This window comes from Eublepharis macularius, chromosome 2 (assembly GCF_028583425.1).
Source record: "Eublepharis macularius isolate TG4126 chromosome 2, MPM_Emac_v1.0, whole genome shotgun sequence".
Lineage (NCBI taxonomy): Eukaryota > Metazoa > Chordata > Lepidosauria > Squamata > Eublepharidae > Eublepharis > Eublepharis macularius.
In genome coordinates this window covers 33,178,368-33,196,200 of record NC_072791.1, presented here as the reverse complement: position 1 = coordinate 33,196,200, position 17,833 = coordinate 33,178,368, and the positions used below count along the sequence as shown (strand labels likewise).

The following is a 17,833-nucleotide window of genomic DNA, read 5'->3' as shown; positions in this document are numbered from 1 at the left end:
GGAACAGTTACAGCATCATTAATGGGCCAGCATGCTGTAGCGATCTTGGACTAATCACACACACGCAGCATAACCCAACTCACAGGATTGTTGTGAGGACAAAAGGAGGAGAGGAGAATGATATAAGCTGCCTTCAGTTCCCACAAGGGAGAAGGGTGGGGGTATAAATGAAATAAACATAAGATCTGGTACTGAGAACCTGGATGAATCAATGCTCAACTGAAAATCTTTCAACCAGCCTACTCTGTACCTTTTTACTTGAACTGGGTCCTTCAGAAGCAGCTCACAGGATATGCAAACCCCAGCATCGCACAGGATGGAACATACACAAGCAGTAAAAAAAGACCTTTCTGCAATTCTGTACGCAATCTGATTATCAGTGTGAAGTCAGGATTTCCTTCACCCACACAATCTGTTTCTGCAGGTGAAAAGGAACAGGTATATAACACCCCCGACCCAGATTGTCATAAAAACGTATGGAAGTGTTTTGGAAGTGAGGCAGCACTTCTGTGCGTGGATTTGCTACTCAAAAGTTTTTATGCTTTCTAGATGTGTTCTTTCTAGTTTTATGTTTTCTGATTGGCCCTTATGGCTCCAAACGTCACTTGATTTGTTACAGCCCTTTTCCAACCCACCCCCTTCTTATCAAAATTCTATTTTTAGACAGTCAAAGTCATGCAAATTGAACTGAACAGCCAATGCATACTGAAGCATATTTATACAATTGGTTATGAATATTGTTTTGTTTACCTATGAGATAGAAATCTGTGGATGTTTGTACGATGGCAAACAAATTGGACCAACTTAATAGGAAGCATTTACCAGATTTAACTAACTCTTAACAAGTAGAATTGATGCAGTTTCATATTTCTAGGACATTAAAGGGGAAACTAAAAATTACTCTGACTGTATTAACTCTTGGGGCAAAGTGAGTGTGTACACACGTGAGTGACTGAAAAGACGGGGCGGGGGGGGGAAATCAGATTTTACTCTATGGTTAAATAAAAATGTGCACAAACCCAGCTTGTTGCTGGGTATCTCATCCTTCCTTGCACCGAGAAGTACTGTTATGCACGAACTCATTACCCCCAATGTATAAGAGGGGTGTGGGTTAACCAGTTAGCTTTTCACTCACTAACTAGTATTCTAAACTTGGATTAGGAAGAGGACCCTAGCTCAGTCTCCAACATCTCCACTTTTAAACAGGGATCAGACTGCAGGTGATACAAAAGAACTGTACTTGAGTTCTTTCAGAGCCAGTCTGAGTAGACAATATTGACCTTAATGGACCAATAGCCTGGCTCAGGACAAGGCAGCTTTACATGTCTGTCCATGCTGGGGGGGGGGGAGGGCTAAAACAATTAACCTATGTGCCTGCATGAATATGTTAAGGGGACTGGAGTTTGTTCTTAATCACAACTCTCTGCATGGGAAGGGACAGAAGCAAGATGCCCGGCCACAAGCTGAGTTCATGTATATCCCTATGAATGATCCACCAGGGCAGTTTTGATCATTTGAACGGGGCCTCCTGCAGGTGCCTCCCTGCAAGTGGGCCAACCAATTACTGCCTGTGCACTCACATGCTCTGTTGTGGCCCCCAATGGCCTGCCTGATAAGGTCAGGAAGGCTCCCACTCTCCTGGTATTCTGCAAACTATGCAAAACTGAATTATTCAGGAGGGCTTTTTAACACAGGTAGGAGGGCTGTACTCTTTTGAAACAGTAAGTAAAGGAATAGGAACTATGGCCTATACTACTGTGCATAGTACATATAGTGTAGTATGTGTATACAGTACGCAAACATCACTTAATTTTCATGTCTTTTCATCAAAACTAACAGTAGTATTAATAATAACTGTGCTTATATACCACTCTTCTAGACAGATTACTGGTCCTCCCAGAGCGGTGAACAAGTTAGTGTTACTATTATCCCCACAATACAGCTGGGGAGCTGGGGCTGAGAGGGATGGCTTACCCAAGGCCACCTACTGAGCTCATGGCAGTAGTGGGATTCAAACCAGTAGAGTGCTGATTCTCAGCCAAACCACTTAACTACTGTGCTACAGCAGCTCTCAGTGATGCCTTGATTATACCTATACAAAGCCAGTATAAATAAATTATACCTATACAAAGCCAGTAATTCAAATCTCAGTGTAGCCCAGATGACATTCGTTGGTTGGCCATGGGTCAGTCACACAAACTTTTCCTAGTTTATCTTACTGGATTGTTGTAATGATTCTGTGGTTGGAGAATTATGCATGCTGCCCCAAGTATCTTGGATGAAGGGCAGGATAAAAATATAATAGATGAAAAATGATATAATTAATCAAAAGTGGAAAAGGGGTTTCTGGACTACTTGCTCCTTTGCACCTGTGCTTTAGAGGTTTTTATTGAGCTTTGTATGCTTCTTTAATTTGGAATTGTAATTCACTTTGAGTCACAAGAAATAGGTGGGCATAAATATTTAAACAAATAACACCCCCCCACCCCCACCCCCACTGTTTGTACCGAAATTATAGCAGAAGGACATAATAGTGGAAACAACTGATCCTTTGCTTGCAATTTTTGATACCCTAGTTTGATACTGCCAGTAACATTATGACTAAGACATATGAATACCTGAAGCTGCTTTATCCTGAATGAGACCAATGGTCTATTAAGGTCAGTATTATCCACTCAGACTGGCAGCAGCTTTCACACCACCTATTAACTGATCTTTTTAAATGGAGATGCCAGCGATTGAACCCGGGACCTTCTGCATGCCAAGCAGATGTGCCCCCACTGATGTACTGCCCCTTCACCACAACTTTTGATCCTCCTCAGCAGTCCACTTTGACAGCCATTTTTTAATTTGCAAACTTAAGAGACAATTTAGTCTGTTACTGCATCCTCCCCTCCTGCCCCCATCTCCTCCCCTACCAAGAGCCATCTTAAGCTCAGAGAGCTGTGATTGTGGCAAGTTCATGAATGATCTGTGGCATACATATTAGTAGACTGGGGTTTTCACAAACTAGTATAAATTGTTTTTTTTTTTAATGTTCATGGTTTGGTGGCCAGGTGACAAAAATAGATTTAGATACAGATTTGTCATCAAGTTCACTGTACAGCTTGTGCCAATTCACATTCTCTGCCTAATCTACTTCATATGAGATGCTAAAAATGTCTCTCTAAGTTCCAAGGGATGGGAGGAATACATCTGTAATTAAACAAACAAACAGGACTACAAAATTGTCCATTATTAACAATTTTTGATCCTTTCTCCTGGGCAGGTACAAAGTGGAAGTACCCAGGAATCAATATATTTGACTCCTTGGAAATTGCGCGCGCAAATTATATCCCTTTAGTGCAAACAAATTCAGGAAGGCTTAAAAAACACTGAGAAGCCTACAATTTGCTCCTCTTAGAAGGTATTATCTACTATAAAAAGACAGCAGAATTCCTATACTTTTTAAAACCCTCACAACTTTATTTCACCTGTCTAAATATTGTTCTGGCAAGGATAATTGATATATTGGTATGGCTAAGAGGCAACCTTGGGTTAAGAAAAGAATACTACAATTCAACCAGCAAGCTCGACTGAAGACCTGCAAGATACATCTGTCAATCTCAATCCTCCAAAAAGAAGGTAGCCCTGAACATTTCAAAAGCGAGAGAAGGGGAAAACGTAGTCTGTAGCTGCTGCCAAAGTCAGATTTTTCTCAAAAACAGGGGGACGGGGACTGAGTTTTACCCAGATCGCAGGACTCTGTTAACCAGCGGTGTGAACTGGCAACGGGAAAATGGTAGGCAAAATTTTACTCTTACTTTACCTTGAGGGCAGACTTTTTGAGTGGTTTCAGTCCATGTACAGAATACAAAAACTCCGAGCATCCAGATTTAGCCTCAATTAAATAAAGAAGAAAGTTGTAGAGAAGCAGTATAGTGTAATGGTAAGGATTCAGCCATGAAGCTCACTGCATAAGCTTGGACCAGTCCCTTTCTTTCAAATTACAGGGTTTTTGTAAGGATCAAATAGAAGAAGGGGAGGATCAAGTATGCCACACTGAGCTCTTGAAGCAAGTGTGAGATAATGTTGCAGTATACATTGAAGCATTATAATTTTGCAATAGATTCTTATTTGTCACCCCAGATACTGTAACTAGGACCAACTGCCTCTATGTAATAATGTAAAAGTGGCTTTTTAAAAAAAAAATCTGCATTTTCATTTTGCTTTTCCAGGATGGTTCAGTGTGGACAGGAAGCAAAACCGAGTGGAACCCTTAAGATCCGTTTCTACCATTGTTCAGTTGTAAGGTCAGTTTTGCAATCTTGTGCCCATTTTATTTGATAATTAAAGAGTTTTTTGTTTAAGTGTGTTTAATACAATATTGTAAATTTTAGATATTAAGCCCTTCCGAGATACTAGTTTTGAATCTATGATTTGTTCAAATTCAGTTTTAGGGGTGTTCATTATTTGCTTGATATTGATTTTATCAGTTAAATTTTGAAGTTGTAAGTATATTTATCATTGGTTTCTTGATCCTCTTAATACTTGTTACACATTATCTGTCATTTGTTATATGTATTCTGTAACTTGTAATTTTTGATATCATTTTTTTAAAAATACCTGTTTCTACGGGCAGGTTATTTGGTGTAAAAGTTCTATTTCACAGAGTCCTCCTACGGCAGTTTTGTGATGGTATATACATGGACAGAACTCTGTAGGGTTTAAAGGCTTTATTATAAACAATCTTGCTCTTCTCACAAGAGACTGCTACATACTACAATACACACACACTAATTGCTGGTTGTGTGTCATTGTTACAGACTTTTATGTCCTCTCACTATGGTGAAATCAAAAGAAAAAAGACGTTTTCCAATTGTTAGAATTTAGCCTGCTGCAAAGAAAACATCTTTACACACACAACATATACATAAGCAGCCAATGAAACTCTTGAAATGTAAAAAGCTTCATCTGGACATAAATATGATTTAATAAAAAGTATTTCTTTCCATATGCATATAAAATCCATTTTGGTTTCTACACAGATTAAGTTGACCAAGACAGAAGCTAATCTAAAACAAAAAATCCACAACTGCTGGACAAGATGGGCCCAATGGCACAAGCTTGTTGGAGGAGCGTAGCAGCTGTGAAATTCATTCAAACACTCTGCCAGACATCACTGGAGAGACAAGCAGCTGGGCACATTACTAGGAGAGCAGCAGATGATAGCATGCGTTCCATAGATAGGCAAGCAGTGCCACGTAGGGACTTCATGTTTCATGCACACACTAAGGAACATAGATCCAGAGGAGTTAGCCGTGTTAGTCTGCAGGAGCAAAATAGAAAAGAGTCCAGTAGCACCTTTAAGACTAACCAACTTTACTGTAGCATAAGCTTTCGAGAACCACAGTTCTCTTCGTCAGATGCATGGAGGGTATGAAGAAACCGGTCAGATATATATATAGGTGGTGGGAGTAGGTGCACTCAGTAGCTTCTGATAATGGGATCAGTTTGCTTCTGATAATGAAATCAGTAACTTCTGATAATGAGATAACCATTCATAGTCTCTATTCAATCCAAGTCTGAGTGAGTCAAATTTACTTATGAATTCCAATTCAGCAGCTTCAGGATTTTGTTTTTGAACAGTTTCTGTTGAACTATGGTGACCTTTAAGTCCTTGATGGAATATCCTGGTAGACTGAAGTGTTCTCCCACTGGTTTCTGGATGTTGCCATTTTTAATGTCACCACCTTTATATATATCTGACCAGTTTCTTCATACCCTCCATGCATCTGATGAAGAGAACTGTGGTTCTCAAAAACTTATGCTACAATAAAGTTGGTTAGTCTTAAAGGTGCTACTGGACACTTTTCTATTTTACTAAGGAACATGTTAGCCTACTGCAGAGAGAGCTGCCTGTGCCATTTAAAGGAGACATACCCCCCCTCTCTCTCTCACACACACACACACACAAGGAGTGGATCACTTCCAGTGTTTTGCATAAAAAATTTAAAAGAGATCCAAAAGGCAATCCCTTTCCAGGACTCCAAGGCAGGTGCAGTGAAAGCCAGGGTATTGAACAGGCCTCTAATGTAACTGTGAAGGCCATAGGCTTTTTAGAGCAGCTGTTTAAACCAGAACTACTAGAAGAAAGTGACTCACAGATTCTTTTAAAGTTTGCGAAAGAACACCTTGTTCTTTACACTAAAAGAGGGGGTTGTATCTGCTGTAACATTTTTCAGTAAGGACTGAGTTCAGCAGACTGACAGACACACCAATACAAGTGTGCTTTATTGACAACAGGGAAGGAGATACAAGGAGGAGATGGGGTGTTCATTCCACAGTGTTTCAAGAGTTTGGCTTAGCTGCCTGGCTTTCAAGGGTGAGGGCATATTCCAGCTGTTCACAGGGCTTCCAAGCACAAGAGCAACCATATTTGGCAATTCTGTCTTTCACCTCAGGAGTGCCAACGTCTTCGTTTGAACACACTCTTTAGCATATCCAAGGCAGCTGAGACAACAAACTGTCACTTCCAAAACCACCCAGTTGTAAATAGTAAAGCAAATATTATATACATTTCAGGGAATTGCGGCCCGAAGGGGTAGGAGAGGAAAGGAGAGGAAGCATCAAACACAGCCATATTCATACCAAACAGTCTGCTGATCACTGTGAGGATCTGGTGATGCTGGAGGGTTCTTGGATACGCCCCCTCTGTTTGTTTCTTCAGTACTTCCTGACAGAGTTTTATTTTCTGGAGATCGACTCTGGCATTTGGTAACGGAGGTGTCGCTTGAGTTGAGTGCTGGGGAAATGTTCCCCTCAGCGGAGACAACTCTGACAGGAGTCACAGTGGCTATTTCCCCAGATCGTGCAGTTGATTTAGGTTTGATTTTAGAAGTAGAATGAGGGGAAAGATGGTGCTGCTCTGACCCTGCATTTGTCTGCTCGAGTGGCTGACAGTTTAGATCGTCATTAGAAGTAGCTGGAGAGCAAGAAAAGGGAGGGAATGGGAGTGGCCTCTCATCTTTTGGAGGTGCTAGCGAGAGGCGTCGAACATCAAGCTGTCGACAGCGTGCATCAACACCTTGCAAAGAGCTCCCCAACTTTGCAGATTGTGGCCTTTCTCTGAGGGGGACCTGAGAGCCAGCAGGTGATGGGAGTGGCAGAGTCTGGCTGTTTATGTCCTTGCCTGTTCGGCTGTCTGCAGTCACAGACTTTGGAAGGCTCTCGCAGCGCCTGTATGTGTCTGGACCAGTAGCTTTGAGGAGGTCTGCTGAAGCTAGGCTGAAAGCTCGGTTCAGTGATGTACTCTGCCTGCTTATAGTACTGGGTTGTGGAGGCTGTGCCATCTGCCTTGACCCCTTGCTGGGTTGATTTTGAGATGCATGAGTAAGTTTGTAGGAACCAGTCAAGTTTGCTAGAAGCTCAGATTCAGCTGGTCTAGGGCTTGGCTTGACATAATGCCCTGGTTTTGGCGGCCTTCCATCTTCATTCGTGACAGGCACCTTTACAGTGGGTGTGACGTAGCTGGTTGGCATTTTTGCGGTCTCCTTCCTCTTTGCCTGAGAGAGCTGATTGCTGATAGGAGGAGGTTCATTTATTTTTCTGAAATAGTCACTCAACAAGTCATCTCTGCTTGATGTATCCTAAGAAGAAACACAAGGACTGTGAAGGGAGTGCAAACATTATTTGAATACAACCAATTTTGCTTTTTCAAGATGGTCATCTAGCAATTCTCTGCGATATTGCTAGTAAACAGAGCCAGTCCTATAGTGAGGCAAAAAGAGGTGCAGGACTCAGGCAACAGATTTTAGGAGGTGTTTCTCCTTGTCACTTTGAAATTAATAATGGAATTCTGGCCGATTTATAATTTGAAAAGAACAAACTCTCATATATTAGTCCAGTGTTCAATCTTTTCAGACCTAGAACTGACCTTTAACCTTGAGCAGCAACATGAGATCCAAGAAACTGCAAGTAAACAGCAGGAAGGCATGTGACATCAAAGTCATGTGACAGGAAGAAGAGCAGTTGGAGGAGTCAATCACTCTGAACCTGCCCCTGCACTGTGACTTCATCATCCTGCAATGTTTCTCTGTGTCATTTTGGTTTCTACATATGCACACTAGCTACAGGTCCATCCAAAAGGAGCAAAAATTGATGGTTCTATAAGGGTTCCCAATCCAGTAGAAATGGTCTTATGATCCACATCTGGGTCCCAATCCGTGGGTTGAAAGATCTCTGAATCAGTCACTCTCATTTTATTTTGCATTTAAAACATTTTAATGCCACTTTTAAACCCAAATAGGGTCCCCCTTAAGGCAAAAAAATATAAAAACTCTGAAACATTTGAATATTGAAAAAGGATTTAAAATAACATGTAAAATAATTCAATGAAAACATATACACAAAAAAGGGGGGGGAGAAGGGCAGAAGTAGCAGTTATGGAGGGGTATGCCAAACAAAATGAAAAAGTCTTCACCCGCTGGTGGAAGACGACAGAGGGAAACAGACGAATCTCCCCGGAGACAAGTTCTAGAGGTGTGACGGGCGGGGGTATATCCATTGCCTAATTCAGAAATCCTCACTTTTCTGCACCGCTGAATCAGACATGTACCCATTAAAATGACACGGCCAGAACGTTGGATTAGGGTCTGGAAGGGCCAGGTTCTAATCCCCACTCTGGCATGGAAGCCTCCTGGGGGACTTTGGGCCAGTCAACACTCTCAGCCTAACATACCTCATAGAGTTGTCGTTGGTATAAAATGGAGCAGAGGAGAATGATGCAAGTCACACTGTGTCCTCATTGGGGAGAAAGGTGGGACATAAATAAAGTAAATAAATTTATTGATCTAGCCAACAGACTGAGTAATAACCACCAGACTGTGTCTCCAAGTAGAGAGATCTGTAATCCCATCTGCGTGCATTACTGCACAGCCAAAGGCTTAAATTTGCTTACATTTAGTGGTGATAGCATGTTGCTCTCTTCCAGGAATTCTTCCAGTGTTACCATCTCACTTCCTGGAGAAGCAGATCGGTGCCTAACAGACTGTGCATGGACATTTTTCTGAGGTACATCACTTGAGAACAAGCCACTCCTGTGTTTAGTGTTTGAGGCAGCAACAGCCGAAGAGCTGGGGTTAAACAGCCCATCTCTACATGAACTGGTCATGTCTTTGTTCTGCACCATGTCTTCGCTGCTGAGGCTCTCTGATCTTCTACAAGTGCGGTCAAAAGAACCTGCAGAAGAAGATTTCAACACACTGAAGTTACATACTTGCTTTTTTCTTGTATGCAGCCCAAAGCTGACTTTCAACATTACCAAATTCATTTGTCTGGAAAGCCAGTGAAATGGTGGTGAAATCTTTACACATTTGTTTAAAACCAACCTATACAGGACAAGAAGTGACGTGGGCTTTGCTCAGAGAGATTAAGATTTTTAAAATAGCTTTCTGCAAACCGTATGACCGGCGGGTGGGGGGGCTGCTTTGCTGAACTGCCATGCCTCACAGGAACAGCAATGTGCTATTAAAATGAATACACCAAACTTATCAGAATATCTCACCTTTCAAGTTCAGAGGGAAGCTGCTAGTGGATGCATTTTCACTGTTTTCTAAGCTATTTGGCCTGGACGCTGTAGTGAGGGGGAACATAAGAGAATCAAAGTGAAGCCTAGATAGGGTTGCTAGTCACCCGTTGGGGGCATGGGATCCCCAGCTCACACCCTCCACCCCAGCTTACTTGGCCAGAGTGGGGGAACATGGCTCCTAGGGTATGCTACTGGGTCGCACAGCATGCTCCCATGCACTACAGCAGCCCAATTCAGGCCTGAGTTGGCCTGGATTGAGCCCCAAATCATTCTGCTCTGGAGTGCAGCAGTGCTCCTGCACTCCGCAGCAGCTGGAGTTGGGCTGGATTCGGGCTGTTGCAACTCGCAGGAGCACTCCAAGGCCCCTCGCACCACCTGGCAGCACTCCTGAGCTGTCTCAATATAATATATTGAGAATCGGGCTGCTGCAGGGTGCAGCAGCACTCCCGCACTCTACAGCAGCCCGATTCAGCCCCCTGCCAAGCATGAGAGTGCTCCAAGATGATGTCACTTCCTGGAAGTGATGTCATCACACAGGCCAAGATTGTGAGCATGCGAAGAGAGATCACAAGGTAATTTCTAGGCCTCCCACCTCCAACCTGGGGGGTAGAGGGACCTGGCAATCCTAGGCTTAGAATATTGCTATCAAATCAGAAAGAAGTGAGGCAAAAGTTTACAAAACACTTTCTTATGATCCTCAAAGAAATATCTTTGGTACCAACTAAGAATTCTTTATTTTTTCCTAATTGTATTTCCTGGCAACTTACACTGATGACATTAAGTGGCTGTGGACTAGATTAGAACCTTGACAAACACATGAAGCTGTCTTATATTGAGACAGACCATTGGCCTTACTGTCTACTCTGACTGGCAGTGTCTCTGTAGGGTTTCAGGTAGAGCTCTTCCATATCACTTGCTTATCTGATCCTTTTAAGCAGAGATGTCAGGGTTGAACCTGGAATCCTCGGCACGGAAAGCAGATGCTCTGTCATCAAGGCTACTTCTACATTTCCATTTTAACATGGTTGTGATCCATTGCTGTCCCAACTTCATGTAAAGCAATGTGGGGGTGGCAGTTTCAAACACTGCTATAGTCATTTCAAACAGTGCTGCTATTTCTGGCATAGGGCTATCCCCCCACCCTGGGCTACCAGGACTTTTGAATGTTGTTTTAAAAAAATCATCACAAAAATATTGCTATAGTGTTGTAACGGTGTAGCATTGCACTATTACAACCTATAGCACTACACCATTACAACCTGTAGGTGTAGCAGGTTCTCTGAATTCCCAGATTTCATTTTTTAAAAAGTACGTCTCTAGCTCCTTCCCTTTCTCAGTATAGAGAGACAGAGCTGGAAGGGACCACAAGAGTCATCTAGTCCACCCCCCTGCACAATGCAGGCAATTCACAGCTATCTTCCCCTCTCACCGACCTATAGAAAAAGGCATATCTCCACAATGAAGGGACTAGAGACTTTTTAAAAAAATGAAAGCTAGGAATTTAGAAAATCTGCTACACTTATCATTACAACACTACAGTATTAATCGATATACAGTATTAATCTATATATGTTCAAAAAAGAGAACATGCTGGAACTGAGTGGGAAAATTAAAAAAGATAGCTCTGTCAAAAGTGGGAAGCAAACTGAAAACCTGAAAATGAGGAAAACAATGTTTAAAAATGGTTCAACCCTACACTGCCAATGGAACACAAGTGGCTTTGTCTGAAAAGGTTAAACAACCAGCAGTCAAATCAATTGTGTCTGAAATAGCACAAAAATCCACTAGCAACCAGCAGCCAAATGGTTTACCAACGTGGTGTAAAAAGGGCCCAAGCCACAGCCCCAAGAAGAGCCCCAAATGAGCCCCTGGGTTTTATAAAGAATGGTGGGGTTATAAAATATGAAACTAAATGAATATGTAGGATGTGAACCTGAAACAACATAGTTTTGCTACAGTAATTAAAATTAAGATGGCAAGAGCTATCAAAATTCCAAATACTAAGATGGCATAACCTCCTACCCCTGTTCAAGTATCAACAATACATATTGAGGTGGTTTTTATGGGGTGATATTTTTTTACCTGCCCGGGTTTTATGAAAGTAAATTTTCTGCAAGAAAATGAAGGATTGTTGGAATTTATCTATTAGCTTTGGGCAGAGAGTGAAAAACAAGGCTTCCTCAGGCATGAGTGGTTCTTAAATGCTGACAGAGTCACAACAATAGGAAGGATCCCAGCACTACACGGTCTCTCCTGCAGCAAAAGATTACACCAGTACTGACCGAAGGAGGTCTACTCAGAATCCTTATCAGGTTTATTCAGTGGGGCTTACTCCCAGGGAAGCTGTCTTAGAATGACTCTGAAAAGCAGTCAGTAGGAGCACAAGGCTCCTTTTGATGTTTTCTCTTGCCAAAATGATGAAGGTTGGTGGGGGAGAAAAAGCAAACTTTCTGTGGATTGATTTAAAGATTAAATTCATATTCTCCTACTAAAAACGATGTGTAAAACCATCGTTTAAGTAAACAAACAATGGTTATGACAATTGTCCAAATGCAGGCCATTTCATTAACTAAAGTTAGTTAGGACCCATCAAGCCAGGATCTAAAGTTGGGATATTAACCACAGTTAATCTTAACTGTGTTTTCATGATGTCTATTGAGATGCAGACATCCTGGTTTAACCCTGGCTTCTCGTGAGGGCAATACTTCCCAGGCAACAGAGAGAAGGAAAGGAAACCAGTACTTGTCGAATCGAACTGGGATTTGGGTGATGGCCTGTTAACTGAATCCTGGGTTTGCAAACAAACCATAGTTAAAATAAATCACAGTTTTTATGATGTGTCTGAACCCATCCATATTAAAAAGAAATAAAAATCGAAAACTACTGGACATTTGCTAGCACTACATTTCTGGGTGCACACTGCCCCCTGCTGTAATACTGTCACAGTACAGATGCCTCCCAGACAGCAACATCCTGGTTCTCCCTTTAGAGAACACGTATAGCATAGTGGATGTGAGCTGGGAAATCCACCAATGTAGGTGTCATCTCAACCTCATCCATGAACTCAGTCAGTGCTCTTAAGGCAAGCAAAATTTTTCATATTCTCAGATCTACTTGGCAACATGGGTGTAAATAAAAGTGACTTGCCTTATGGAGCTGTTTTGAAGAGTACTAAAATAATATATGTGAAGGACTTTGAAAACTACCTGCTTGTTAAATTTATGTCCTGCGTCACACCTAAAGCAAGCAAACTATAAAGTTGCCTTATAGTGAATCGCTGCCCCACCCCCAACACCATGCTGTTTATTTAACAGGAGCAGCTCTCCAAGGCTTCAGGGACAGTTCTTTCTTAGCCTTGTTCACTAGAGATTCTTTAAAAGGCAATTGCCACTGACTGAATGTGGGACTTCCTTCATGAATGTACTATCAAATAACAACAGTTATTTGGCAGAGAGTGCTCACACATACGTACCACTGAATTTAAAGGAGTGGGAGGTCAGTTTTGCTATCAAAAGCAGTCTGGGTGTGACCAAACCTGGGGGCCATCCCCAAACTGAGTGTCTGTGTGCCCCCCACCACTTATTTGTTCGAATATTAGTGAGAGGCAGAGCCAAAGATATAAGGCAAAAGATACTATTACTTCTTTGTATGCAAACTTACTGTGCTGCTTGTTTGAAAATTCTGCCTCTGGGAAGTTTTTACACAGATCACTGTCTGAATTGTAGCCTGCCAAAACAAAAAGGAAAGTACAATGGCAGAGGGTTAATATTGAATACAGTAGTCCCGTTTAAACAAGGTGGTTAACTACAGAAATGAAACAGGCCAATACAGGCAGGTCTGAAGCGGTTTTGCATAACTAGCTACTTGTTTAAAGAGGACTTATGCAGGAACTGGATTGGACCTCACAGGTCTGCTCAAGATCAACCCTGAGTATCAACTCTACTATTTCAGAGACAACACCCAATGGAAGAGGACGGAGGTATAGAGCAGGGGGAGGTGTGCGGAACTCTAACACTTAACCTGAAGTAACAACAACAACAACATTCGATTTATATACCGCCCTTCAGGACAACTTAATGCCCACTCAGAGCAGTTTATAAAGTATGTCATTATTATCCCCACAACAAAACACCCTGTGAGGTGGGTGGGGCTGAGAGAGCTCCAGAGAGCTGTGACTAGCCCAGGGTTACCCAGTTGGCTTCAAGTGGAGGCGTGGGGAATCAAACCCAGCTCTCCAGATTAGTCCTGTGCTCTTAACAACTACACCAAACTGGCTCTCCAATTACCAATGTGTGTGTAAAATGCTATCAAGTTGCAGCCAACTTTGGGAGATGCTGTAGGGTTTTCAAGGCAACCCTACAGCATCTCCCAAAGTTGGCTGCAACTTGATAGCATTTCACACACACATTGGTAAACAGAGACGAACAGAGATGGTTTGTCATTGCCTGCTTCTGCATAAGAACCTTAGACTTCCTTGGTGGTCTCCTAAGTACTTAGCTTCCAAGATCTGGCAAGATCAGGCTAGCTAGCCTGGACCATCCAGTTCATTCTTCCAAACAGTTTTGACTCTGCTCCTCAGTACTAACACAAGTGAGCCCCTGGAAATGCACGTGCTCCATGGGAAGGGAAAGGAGCTGGGGCATACTAGGGTTTCCTATCTCATGGCATGCCTGTTTTCAACTGTGGAGGCAACAACAGAATGTGTCAAGTGCTTACTTAGAATATAGTCTTAAATGTACCCTCTTATCTAACACATTCAGGAAATCCCTTCAAAGATGCATGCCAAATTGAAAGCCAAACCACATGTTACATGGCCTCCTTTTCCTTCTTAAATGAGAGTGGTCTACTCAGTTGCGCAGGTTAACCCACTGCTCAAGGTTACACTTGAAATACTTCCTAGAAGATCCCCTGATGAAGTTTTTAAGCGGAACACATAGGGATCTACAAAACTTGAATACATCTTTTCACCTTGCACCAGTGTCTTCTTTTCTTCTGCATACTAGTGTAGCCATTGTTTCTCCACCAATCAGGCTGCAGCCATCTCCCCCCCCAACAGGCAAATCTGAATTGAAGCAATGCCTGCAAATTGTACCTCTGAACAAGGACTGTTTGTCCAAAATTGGAGGTTCAAGCTTACTGAAAAAGAAGTATTGACAAGAGATGGGATATGCCACACACCTTTGGGTCTGCTATGTTGTTTAGAGGTGGGAGTAGAAGTGGCCAAGAAGGTGGTTGACGAAGAGTGGGTCCTGGAACTTGGCTCCACATAGCAGTGCTTAAGAGCATTTTCAACGTAGTCGCTGCTGCCTCCGTAATGAGAAACTCTCTTCTGTTTTGAATCCACTAATGACGAACAGGAGGAAAAGGAGACACAAAATAATGCACACCAGCACAAAACATGTATCTAATCAACCCATAAACACAGCAAGCAGGCACAAAACAAGAGGCACAAAAGATGCACTGATTACGTAAACTCCATCAGTAAGACCATCGGAGGTTACACATTTACATCAAGTTCTGCAAACAGCCAGCTCAGTAAAGAGTTGACGAGAGACAAGAGGAGGAACATTTACACATATTATGAAAAAGCTAAAACACAACTGCAATGTGGGGGGTGGGGGTGGGGTGAAGAATGTCCTCTAAGGATGCAACCAAATGCAGTTACTTGGGAGTAAGTCCTCTTGAACTCAAAGGGATTTCTTGTAAACAAACTCAGTGAAACTTATTTCCAAGTAAACTACATAGGATTAAGTTGTTCAATTGCTATTTCCTTGAGTTTAAGCAATAGGAATGATGCATGCCTGATGACAATAGAATAGGTTTGTACAATATGTTGTTCCTGCAAGAGCTCATGTTTCCCATAAAGGATTTCTTCTTCCAAAGCAAAGTTTTTTCAGGATGGTATTAGTAAGACTGAGATTTTTACTTATGATTCTTATGCCAATGCCAATTTTTTTATTGCAGGAACAGGTAGAATTCAAATAAAACAAAAGTTTGCAATGCCTTCAGGCATCCGTTTAAGAAATGAGCAATGTACAAATCAGGTCAGAAGCAAGTTCAGATGGGAAGAAAGCGCTTTTTTCCCAATTGTTTTCTACAGCAATTCTATGTCAACAAAGGCACTGAATTCCTGGAAATAAATAGGACAAGTAACAAATAGCTGGCACAGACGACAGAAAAAGTAGTTAGCACCAAAGACATAGATTTGTTAAAGTGCATTTAAAAAAGTTAGTGAAAAGTGTTGTGAAGCTGTGTTGGTTCCCCTGAATTTTCGTAACGTGCAACATATGGTGGAATGGCCAAGGGTGCAAGAGGCCATAACGTGGTCAGAAAAGACAATGTCTAACAGGCCCCACAATTCAGGGATTTATGGAGTCATTCATCCACATAGTTATGGGATCCAGCAAGCTAAGGCCAGTTGAGGCCAAGCCAAAAAGGCTAGAATGTAACATTCTTTATTAGTCCAAAAGGGAAAAGAAAAAGAATCACCATTTCCATATTGGTGGAACAAACATGCTATGCAAAAGGATGGTCTAATTACAGCTAGGATTTCAGAGGGGGGAAGAAGACACTGCACTCACTAAGGGAGGCTGCAATCTTAAAGCACTTTCCTGGAAGTAAGCCCCATTGAATTAACATGGGACTTACTCCTGAGTAAACCTCCTTAGGTACCCAAAGGCACCTAGCTAGGCTCTTGTGTGGTAAAGATGTTGGATGCATGTGCCATACAGATTTGCAAGCATCAGCTGCTTATAATGCAAACAGTGACAATTACTTATTACGCAAAACTGCTGCTTAGCATCTGACCACAAACTTTGGACAAACGGGGTGCATGATGAGAATTTGTTTAATTGGTATTTGTTCGTTCTTTACAGCTGTACTGCAGATTTTGACAACTGAGTTCACCTAGCATTTTTTTTTAATGCAAGTTTAGGTTAGGACATCTGGAGGATTACAGTGGGTTGAATTCAAATCATGGGGAGCCTTTGTACTCACGAAGCTGCCTTATACCAAACCAGACCACCAGTCTTTACCTAATCTTTTAACAGAAGATGGCGGGGATTGAAGCTGGGACCTCCTGCATGCAAAGCAGAGGCTCTTCCACCAAGCCACAGCCCATCCCTTCCAAAAGCAAAAGGGCATCTACAGATCCAACCCAATGCCAGTCTCTCTTTGCAAGCCTCGGTAGAGATCACTCTATTTCCACATGTATATTGCACAATAGCAAAGAGCAGACAAACTGCGTATGTGGGAATGGGTAGTGGGAGTTCTGCAAAACTCCTGTAAGCGATAAGGAGTCCTTAATGCTGAGTAAGCAAATTTTTATTTAGGAAGATGCATTGTCAGCAACAAAGCAACGATAGCAGGCCATTTCCACATTTGGATATGACATGAGGCACATCTGTGATAGCAAAACATTACTGAAGCACGCAGCAAGTTCACTTACTTAAGATGTGCGCCATCATCAATAGCACTGTAAACATATGGGCACTGTATGTCATGGGTCTCTTTAAAGTGTACTGCGCCGAAGAAATAGTCCATACCATACAATAAAGATTCTTCATCTTATTTGGGAAACAAACAATGTAGTCCATGTCTACTTGATCTGGTCTTGGCTTTAGTTTATGCCAGTGATTGTTCAACAGGTATGATTTGTGTGTGTTTAAAGAAGTTATAGGTTTGATTTTTGAAAAAAATCAGAAATGTATTGAAAATAAACAATAAGAGAAGGTGTTAGAGAGCTTCCATGTCCGAGAAAGAAAGTGGCTCATTAGGAGAAGATGGGCTGTCAGAAGATGACCAGAACCAGAGGCGATTAGAGAGAGATGAATGAGTCGACGGGGACTTAGGAGACTTGTCTTTGTGCTTGCTTGTGCTTCTCATAAAGGGAATCTTTTTGCGTTGAGCAGCTAAATGTTATCACCCAGAGATCCCAAAAAGAAGAAGGAGGGAAAAAAAGGATCAGGAATAACTAAAATAAATTTCAAACAACTCAGAGACCAACTAAACATTAAACAGGGCTGAATTACTTCTACAGCAACCATTTCTGAAGACTAACAGTTCCTTCCAGTCTCTATTGTTTACAACACAATATACACTGTAACTTCATACACATAATAGAACCCATAATAACTGAAATCCAAACTGGCATTTCTTCATCAACGTATTATTTATTATATGCATGGGATGAAAACAAGATTGGACGGAATTTCTAAATGTACATGATTTTATTTTATACTATGTTTCCATATGGAACAAACTTTT

At 41.8% G+C, this 17,833-nt stretch overlaps 1 protein-coding gene across 2 annotated transcripts in view; it reads right to left on the bottom strand.

The window, feature by feature from the left end:
* Positions 1 to 5,833: 5,833 nt before the first annotated feature.
* The window catches only part of CCDC88C (coiled-coil domain containing 88C), a 146,555-nt gene continuing 134,555 nt past the window's right edge, over positions 5,834 to 17,833 (bottom strand). Inside the window, exons 26-30 of one of the 2 annotated variants that reach the window (XM_054970923.1) lie at positions 14,747 to 14,911; positions 13,229 to 13,294; positions 9,545 to 9,613; positions 8,939 to 9,219; positions 5,834 to 7,628 (exon numbers count right to left, since the gene is read on the bottom strand). In XM_054970923.1, coding sequence (XP_054826898.1) covers positions 6,609 to 7,628; positions 8,939 to 9,219; positions 9,545 to 9,613; positions 13,229 to 13,294; positions 14,747 to 14,911 — 1,601 coding nt within the window. In that variant the 3' untranslated portion in view covers positions 5,834 to 6,608. The remainder of the gene's footprint in view (positions 7,629 to 8,938; positions 9,220 to 9,544; positions 9,614 to 13,228; positions 13,295 to 14,746; positions 14,912 to 17,833) is intronic. The other variant, XM_054970924.1, reaches the window with a different exon arrangement.